The 9443-nt window shown below is 40.1% G+C and overlaps 3 protein-coding genes across 5 annotated transcripts in view; all 3 read left to right on the top strand.

The window, feature by feature from the left end:
* Nucleotides 1-7709, top strand: part of LOC102303179 (protocadherin alpha-3) — a 31329-nt gene extending 23620 nt beyond the window's left edge. Inside the window, exons 3-4 of one of the 3 annotated variants that reach the window (XM_042226944.1) lie at nucleotides 3196-3671; nucleotides 6524-7709. In XM_042226944.1, the coding sequence (XP_042082878.1) occupies nucleotides 3196-3660 (465 nt within the window). In that variant the 3' untranslated portion in view covers nucleotides 3661-3671; nucleotides 6524-7709. Of the gene's footprint in view, nucleotides 1-2890; nucleotides 3672-6523 lie in introns of those variants that run through there. The other 2 variants (XM_014338544.2, XM_042226945.1) reach the window with 2 other exon arrangements.
* Nucleotides 4119-6525, top strand: LOC102305013 (protocadherin alpha-8). Its single transcript, XM_014338546.2, has one exon. It carries the CDS (start codon nucleotides 4119-4121, stop codon nucleotides 6510-6512), a length of 2394 nt encoding a protein of 797 aa, XP_014194032.2. The 3' UTR covers nucleotides 6513-6525.
* Nucleotides 7710-7748: 39 nt separating the features above from the next.
* LOC121811776 (protocadherin alpha-6-like) lies at nucleotides 7749-9441 on the top strand (the record flags this gene model as incomplete). Its single annotated transcript, XM_042226977.1, has 1 exon — nucleotides 7749-9441. A coding segment is annotated over exon 1 (1680 nt), but the record flags the coding sequence as incomplete, so codon positions are not given.
* Nucleotides 9442-9443: the final 2 nt, after the last annotated feature.

Here is a 9443-nt window from a genome sequence, read left to right as displayed (position 1 = left end):
GAAAGAAAGAAAGAAAGAAAGAAAGAAAGAAAGAAAGAAAGAAAGAAAGAAAGAAAGAAAGAAAGAAAGAAAGAAAGAAAGAAAGAAAGAATTTTTTTTTAATATACCTGAATAGGTTTCACTGAGTCTCACTGAGTTGGATAACTTTTTAGTCAAAATGATGACGAGATTGTGATCATGGTAAAACTAAGAATTCTTTTGATGATTTGGCATGACATGGATTTGCTGCTTTTAAGTAGAACTTTTAACATTATGCACAATACTGTTTATTTCTTTGACCAAGCATACTCTATGGTTTATACTTTTCTATGGCCTTAGCATACTTTTAGAAAAAGGGGTACTCATTTGTTTACCTTGGCAAACTTTGTGTGTTGGTCATTACATTTTCCTTTATGATTAGGAGGTTAGTAGGTCTCAGTTGCTTGAACTGGACAAGAACAAATATACGAAACGTCATTGTCTGTCTTTTCAAGCTGTCTTGCCACCTTCATGTCCTTTTTCTTGAACATTATCTTTCATAACGCAAGATGACCATATTTTCTCTGGTAGTGGCAGATAAGATCAGTCTGCAAACAAAACTGACTGAATGTACTGTAGCAATAGACTACAAAAAGTTAAAATTCCTCTGGTGACTTGTGTAGGAAATGTAATATTGCCACAAAATGTAGCTAGAAATTCTTGAAGTTTATTGCATGTGCTGTCCATGGTCCTGACCATGTTTATGCTCACTTCACAGTAAACAGTCCCAACAGAGCTCTATTAGCTGTAACTGATATGATATATAAATCAAATTTAATGACATGAAGTAATTTAATTTACTGGTCATTTAGAGGGAATCTTCTCCACACTTTCAGATACTTTTTTTCTTTGAGCGTTTTTTCAAGAGTGCACTACCTTATAATTTATTTACAAATACCCCTCAATTTATGTCGAAAACTTCAAAATAAGAATAACACATGAGTTTGATCTTTCGATTTAAGTTTCACATAGTTCTGATTTTCTGTAGTGATTGTTTTGCTCACAAGGTGTCAGTATAGTGAAAAGAGGCAGCATTAAATGTGTTTTCTATCGTTGCATTTTGATTGAGCCTCTTGATAGCGTCCCGGTTTGGATATTAAAGCAGTCGTTTCTGAGCTTGGGAATACGCTGTTCGTGCTTATGCTTGTTTTAGGAAAAGGGTGATTGTTCTTTACTCATGGACGATTTGTATTGGATCGCTGCAGTGCTGGATTGCCCTTATAAGTGACACTGATGCTTTCGGGTGTAACCATGGAACAAAGAGGACATGAGAAAGGAATGGGGAGACGACGCGATGTCATCTGCATTGTTGTCCTGTTTTTGTGGAGCTTGGCGTCGGCACAATTAAGGTATTCAATCTCAGAGGAAACTAACGAGGGAACGGTTGTTGGAAACATCGCAAAAGATCTAGGATTAGATAAAAGCACACTGAAAACAAGGAAGTACAGGATTGTTTCTAGCGGTGCTGAACCCCTTTTCCACGTAAATCAGAACGATGGTATCCTGTATGTGAGCCGAAAGATCGACAGAGAAGAGGTGTGCGCGAAGAGCAGTACGTGTGTGATAAATGTTAAAACTGTGCTAGAAAATCCACTGGAGGTCCATTACGTAGGAGTAGATGTGCTAGATATAAATGACCATGCTCCAGTTTTTCCAGAGGAAAATAAAATACTGGAGATTTCAGAATCCGTTCTACCCGGAGCACGATTTCAGTTAAAACCTTCACGGGATCTAGACAGTGGTCAGTTTTCTGTGCAGCAGTATAAACTTAACCACAACGACCACTTCCGTTTGGAAGTGAGGGATAAAGGAGATGATGGTAAAATACCTATACTGGTTTTACAAAAAGCACTAGATAGGGAAGCAGCGCACAGTCACTCATTGGTGCTAACGGCACTAGATGGGGGGAAGCCACCAAAATCTGGAGACATGAACATTTTGGTAAATGTTTTGGATGTGAATGATAACACGCCCATTTTCTCAAAAGATCTTTATTCGGTTAAGCTCAATGAAAATGCCCCTGTAGGTACAGAAGTCATACAAGTGAATGCAACTGATCCAGATCACAGTCAGAACGGAGAGGTAGTTTACTCATTTGGCAACAGTGTGAGTAATAATGTGTTTAACCTTTTTGATATTGACCAGTCAACAGGAAAGATAACTGTAAAAGGTCTGCTAGATTATGAGCAAAAGGATAAATATGAGATTGAAATTCAGGCGTCAGATAGAGGTTTGGCTCCGTTAACTACGGAAAAGAGTGTAATTATTAAGATTGTTGATGTAAATGATAACGCACCGGAGATTGAGGTAACATCATTTTCAAGCTCAATCCCAGAAGATTCCAGACCTGGAACTACAGTAGCTATTATAAGTGTAAATGATTTGGACTCTGGAGTGAATGGAAAAGTCATTTGTTCATTAGGTGACGATGTTCCGTTTGCATTGTCACCATCTTTACAGGACAAAATGTATTCATTAGTGACCAAATCTCCTCTGGACAGAGAGAAACAGTCACAATATGAGTTGACAATAACGGCAAAAGACGCAGGTCAGCCTCCGTTATCATCTGAAAAGACAATAAGCGTTACGGTGTCAGATGTGAATGACAACAGTCCAGAGTTTTCACTCAGCCCATATACTTTCTATGTTACTGAGGGGAACAGTCCAGGAGCTTCGGTGTTTGCTGTTAAAGCCTCTGATCGTGATGAGAATGACAATGCGCGCATTTCCTATCATATTATCAGAGATGGAAGTGAAGATAATAAAGTCACTTCATTTCTAAACATAAACTCTGAAAATGGGGAAATTTTAGCGCTGAAAAGTTTTGACTTTGAAACAATGAAAACTTTCCAGTTCCAAGTTGTTGCCTCAGATTCTGGAACTCCGTCATTAAGCAACAACGTCACAGTCAACGTCTTCATTCTGGATCAGAACGACAACGCTCCAGTCATCCTGTATCCACTCAGCTCCAACGGCTCGACTAAAGGCGTGGAGGAGATTCCCCGAAACGTCAACGCAGGACACTTGGTGACTAAAGTCAGAGCCTATGACGCTGATATAGGATATAACGGTTGGTTGCTATTTTCACTGCAAGAAGTGACTGACCATAGTCTCTTTGCTTTGGACCGCTATACAGGACAGATCAGAACACTTCGCTCATTCACAGAGACAGACGAGGCTGAGCATAAACTGCTCATACTGGTCAAAGACAACGGCAACGTTTCTCTCTCAGCAACAGCTACTGTGATTGTCAAACTTGTGGAGCCCAAAGAGGCTTTTGCAGCTTCTGATGTTAAAAGTGCAGCAAAAGATGACGAGGACAGTAATGTGATATTTTACCTCATGATAACTTTGGGCGCAGTTTCTGTGCTTTTTCTCGTCAGCATCATCGTTCTGATTGCAATGCAGTGCTCCAAATCCACAGACTATACTTCTAAATATCTGCCAGAGACTAATTATGATGGGACACTGTGTCACAGCATCCAGTACAGATCAGGAGAGAAGCGGTACATGCTAGTTGGACCCAGAATGAGTATAGGATCTACTATAGTACCTGGAAGCCATGCAAATACTCTAGTGCTACCTGATCGGAGACGCACATCTGAAGAGGTAAGAAAGACTTTATTTAAACAGCTGTTTTGAGAGTAGTTCACATCTGTAGTTATCTGGAAACATCTAACGTTTTTCAGAATGTAATTATACTGTCTCCACTTAGAACCTTCTAATTAGCTAATGAGGAAAAGTGATTTTCAGATTCCTCTAAGCCTGTAAGTCAAAGTAAATAAAGATGCTCCTTTAGAATTACCTGGAAACAGCTGCAGTATTTTGACTTTCTTGCAATACACAACGAATTCGCACGGTGTCAGTGTGCTGGCAAAAGACAGACTGTATCTTGTCGTCATTGCATTAGGGTTCCACATTTTTATTATCTCCTCGGTTCCCTACAGACAGAATAAGTTGAATGGATGCTGCGATCGTTTTACAAATTTTCCGGATTTGTTACGTCTTTTGAAATAAGCATCTCATAGGTATGTGCGTGTTGGACTCTTTTCTTATGACACTGTGACTTACACCGCGAAGAGTTGGTTAATTTTGTTTTAATGATGGGACAAAGAGGATGCGACCGAACGTGGATGAAAGGACGGAGTGTTGTGTGCTTGATCGCTATGCTTCTGTGCGGTGTGGCATCGGCTCAATTAAGATATTCCATTTCTGAGGAAGTTGAAGAAGGAACTGTGGTTGGAAATGTAGCAAAAGATTTGGGATTAGAGAAAAGCACACTAAAAGGCAGGAAATACCGGATTGTAACTAGTGCCATAGATCCTCTTTTTAATGTGGATCAAAACGACGGGATCCTGTACGCGAGGAGAAAAATCGACCGGGAAGAGGTTTGCGAGCGGAGCAGTACTTGTACAATAAATTTGAAAACGGTGCTAGAAAACCCACTGGAAGTTCATTATGTTGCTATAGAAGTGGTGGATTTAAATGACCATTCTCCCACATTCCCTGAAAAAGAGACAACACTGGAGATTTTTGAGTCTGTGCTACCAGGCGTGCGAATTCCGCTGCAACCCGCACGAGATCCAGACAGTGGCCCCTTCTCTCTTCAGCAGTATAAACTTAGCTCTAATGACCACTTTCGTTTGGAAGTTAAAGACTCAGGAGACGACGGTAAAATACCTGTACTGATTGTTCAAAAATCTTTAGACAGAGAGACTGCAGGAAGCCACACGCTCATACTAACGGCCATGGACGGGGGTAAACCTCCGAAATCGGGTACTATGAATATTCTAGTCAGTGTTTTAGATGTAAATGATAATGGCCCCATTTTCTCTAAAGATGTTTACACAGTGATGCTTCATGAAAATGCTCCGGTAGATACAACAGTCATTCAGGTAAACGCAACAGATTTAGATGATGGACCCAACGGGGATGTGGTTTATTCGTTTAGCAATGGCGTGAATCGTAAATTCTTTAAGCTTTTTGATATTAATCAGAAAACAGGTGAGATCATTGTAAAAGGGTTAATAGACTATGAGGAGAGAGACAGATACGAAATTGAAATTCAGGCATCAGACAAAGGCCTGCCTCCAATGGCTACACAAAAAAGCGTGATTATTAAGATAGTTGATGTGAATGATAACGCACCTGATATAGAGGTTACATCATTTTCCAGCTCTATCCCAGAAGATTCCAGACCTGGAACTACAGTAGCGCTTATCAGTGTAAATGATTTGGACTCTGGAGTCAATGGAAAGGTTATTTGTAGTGTAATTGATGATGTCCCTTTTGTTTTATCACCATCTTTACAGGACAAAATGTATTCATTAGTAACCAAGACAACTCTAGACAGAGAGAAACAGTCACAATATATAATAACAGTAGTTGCAAAAGACTGTGGCCAACCATCGCTATCATCTGAAAACACAATAAGTGTTACGGTGTCCGATGTGAATGACAATAGTCCAGAGTTTTCACTCAGCCCATATACTTTCTATATTACTGAAGGGAACAGTCCAGGAGCTTCAGTGTTTTCTGTTAAAGCCTCTGATCGTGATGAGAATGACAATGCGCGCATTTCCTATCATATTATCAGAGATGGAAGTGAGGATAATAAAGTCACTTCATTTCTAAACATAAACTCTGAAAATGGGGAAATTTTAGCGCTGAAAAGTTTTGATTTTGAAACGCTGAAAACTTTTCAGTTCCAAGTTGTTGCCTCAGATTCTGGAACTCCGTCACTAAGTAACAATGTCACAGTCAACGTCTTCATCCTGGATCAGAACGACAATGCTCCAGTCATCCTGTATCCACTCAGCTCCAACGGTTCGGCTCAAGGCGTGGAGGAGATTCCCCGAAACGTCAACGCAGGACACTTGGTGACTAAAGTCAGAGCCTATGACGCTGATATAGGATATAACGGCTGGTTGCTCTTTTCACTGCAGGAAGTTACTGACCACAGTCTCTTTGCTTTGGACCGCTATACAGGACAGATCAGAACACTTCGCTCATTCACAGAGACAGACGAGGCTGAGCATAAACTACTCATACTGGTCAAAGACAACGGCAACGTTTCTCTCTCAGCAACAGCTACTGTGATTGTCAAACTTGTGGAGCCCAAAGAGGCTTTTGCAGCTTCTGATGTTAAAAGTGCAGCAAAAGATGATGAGGACAGTAACGTGATATTTTACCTCATGATAACTTTGGGCGCAGTTTCTGTACTTTTTCTCGTCAGCATCATCGTTCTGATTGCGATGCAGTGCTCCAAATCCACAGACTATACTTCTAAATATTTGCCAGAGACTAATTATGATGGGACACTGTGTCACAGCATCCAGTACAGATCGGGAGAGAAGCGGTACATGCTAGTTGGACCCAGAATGAGTATAGGATCTACCATAGTTCCGGGTAGCCATGCAAATACTCTAGTGCTTCCTGATAGGAGACGCACATCTGAAGAGGTAAGAAAGACTTTATTTAAACAGCTGTTTTGAGAGTAGTTCACAATTCTCAGACATTCCAAAAAAATCCTGACTCAACATATTTAGAGCTTGATTTCCGTTGATATAAATATGTTCAAAGTGCTGCGTTAAACTTTCTCTTTATCACAGCTGAATAGAAATAGAACATAAATTTGTAGTGTGTATTCATCACCCAAACTAGCTGTGTGTGTTAATGAGATCGTTGTTGTATGTGTTTGCTAACAAGTAACGTGGTGATCTGTTAAAATCATAAATTAAACTACAGTTAGTGTGCTGTGGTTTAATGTTAATTTTTATCCCTTTTGCCTTTGAAACTGAAAATATCTAATCAATCAGAAACAGACAACCTTTCGACTGAACATGAAAGATTTAATTTTAAAAATTCAAGAAAAAAATAATTGCTTTTCAGAACTAGAACACCTGAAACATTTCTTTGGTAGTTTTCCCACTTTAGAGGCCCCTGACAAAACTGTAGCAGATTTCAAGGAATTGCGGGGAACTGAATTGTATCACTGAAGTTACTGGGTGTTCTATATTTTCCAAATGAGGAAACCACAGTGATGACCTTTTAGAATGATGGGCGTGCTCAGAGCAAATTATGGCGCAATTTCTGACGTTTAAAAGTCATTATCGATAATGACACCGTGTTTTAATACATATAATGCTGTCTTATTGTCGTTGGATAGTTAAATCTATAACGCGCATGTTTATTTAATTCCCATAACATTTATGTGTGCTGAAAGTGTATCAGACTTTGTCGGTGTGCGTCTGCCTGTGGTCGGTAGTGTTGCTGTCCGTAGTGCTGAAAGTTGTTTCAGTTCTACAAGCCTTTTTATTAGAAATAATACAGAAATAACTCATATAGATTTCCAAAGAAGGAACCTTACAAATCATCGATAATATATCTTATTCTTAGCAGAACGCTGTTTTGTTTCCTGCAGTTGCCAAATAGTTTTGTTGCTTGAATTTAGTTGATTTTATTTCATTTCTTAGGTTCACGGTGCTGCAATAACGTTATATATCGCATGGTGTCGGTGTAATTACAAATGTTTTCGTCTTTTTGTCGTCACCAGCTGTTCCAGCCCTGTATTTTGGCATTTCGTGCAACGAGCTTAAATAAGAAATCAGCTGCTTGTCGTTCTCGGTGGTGTGCACAGATAGGTTTAATTTATGGAGAGCAGGTTAAAAAGGAACCCTGCTGCACTTTATTTGTAAACGACACAATAATTGATCCTGAAGTCGTAATTTTATTCTGCACATAATGGAACAAAGAGGACGGCGGACGTGGATCGAGCGATGGAGATGCATAGTCTATGCGGTGGCATTGGTGATGTTTGGGAGCGAAGCCTCGGCTCAGATCAGATATTCCATCTCTGAAGAGGTTAAAGAAGGAAGTGTTGTTGGAAACATTGCGAAAGACGCGGGGATTGATAAGGTTACGCTGAAGGAAAGAAAGTACCGCATTGTTGGCAGTTCAAAGGAACCCCTTTTTCATTTGAATCAAGACGACGGTGTTCTGTATGTGAGCAGGAAAGTGGACAGGGAAGAGATTTGCGAACGAAGACTCGATTGTGTAATAAACCTTAAAACAGTGCTAGAAAATCCTCTGGAAATCCATTATGTGACCGTAGAGGTGGTGGATGTAAACGACCACTCCCCCATCTTTCCAGAGAAAGAGAAACGACTTGAAATATTTGAATCGACGATACCGGGTGCAAGATTTCAGCTCCAACCTGCACGAGACCCAGACGGTAGCCAGTTCTCTGTTCACCAGTATAAACTGAGTCACAGTGATCACTTTCGTTTGGAGTTAAAAGATAGAGATGATGGTAAAATGCCATTTCTAGTTTTACAGAAGCAGTTAGATAGAGAGGCTGCGAGAGAGCACAAGCTTCTCCTTACCGCTATTGATGGGGGGAGACCGCCAAAGTCGGGAACAACGCAAATACTGATTGAGGTACTTGATGTTAACGACAATGCACCTGTTTTTACACAAGATGTATACTCTGCTATGCTGAATGAAAACGCATCCCCCGGCACGTTAGTCATACGGGTGAATGCCACAGATTTAGATGAAGGAGCAAACGGTAAAATTGTTTACTCTTTTGGTAAGGAAGTAGAAATCAAACTGCAAAAACTGTTTTATATAGACTCGAGCACGGGGGAAATTAAAGTCACTGGTGAAATTGATTACGAAGAAAATGAACGCTATGAAATTGATATAAGAGCGTCTGATGAGGGGACAATCCCTTTATCAACAGACAAAAGTGTGATAATAAAGGTAATCGACCTGAACGATAACCCACCCGAGATTGAAGTCACGTCATTTTCTAAGTCAGTTCCCGAAGACTGTAGGATTGGAACAACAGTAGCTTTGATCAGCGTGAATGATTTAGATTCAGGTCCCAGTGGGAAAGTCTCCTGTTTCATACCTGAGGATGTTCCATTTGCTATATCGCCATCCCTCCAAGATAATATGTACGCCATAGTGACCAAGTCACTGCTGGACAGAGAAGAAAGGTATTTTTATGAACTTACAGTTGTTGCAAAGGATGCTGGTGTTCCATCACTCTTAAGTGAAAAGACAATAACTGTGGGGATATCAGACGTGAACGACAACAGGCCTCAGTTTTCAGTCAGTCCTTACATATTTTACATCACTGAAAATAACGATTTAGGTGCACAATTATTTTCAGTAAAGGCGTCCGATTGTGATGATAGTGATAATGCGCGTATTTCATATCACGTTTATCGGGATAACAGCGAAGGCAGTATGGCATTGTTTTTAAATATTAATTCGGAAAGTGGAGATGTTACGGCGCTGAAAAGTTTTGACTTTGAAACGCTGAAAACTTTCCAGTTCCAAATTGTTGCCTCAGATTCTGGAACTCCGTCACTAAGCAACAATGTCACAGTCAACGTCTTCATCCTGGATCAGAACGA

This window comes from Haplochromis burtoni, unplaced genomic scaffold, assembly GCF_018398535.1.
Source record: "Haplochromis burtoni strain Fernald_Lab_line unplaced genomic scaffold, NCSU_Asbu1 Contig_236, whole genome shotgun sequence".
Taxonomy (NCBI): Eukaryota; Metazoa; Chordata; class Actinopteri; order Cichliformes; family Cichlidae; genus Haplochromis; species Haplochromis burtoni.
Note: the sequence above shows the minus strand (reverse complement) of the source record. Positions and strands in the feature narration are given on the sequence as shown.

Coding starts and splice junctions, on each gene's coding strand:
- LOC102305013 (XM_014338546.2), top strand. CDS start 4,119: ATGATGGGACAAAGAGGATGCGACCGAACGTGGATGAAAGGACGGAGT.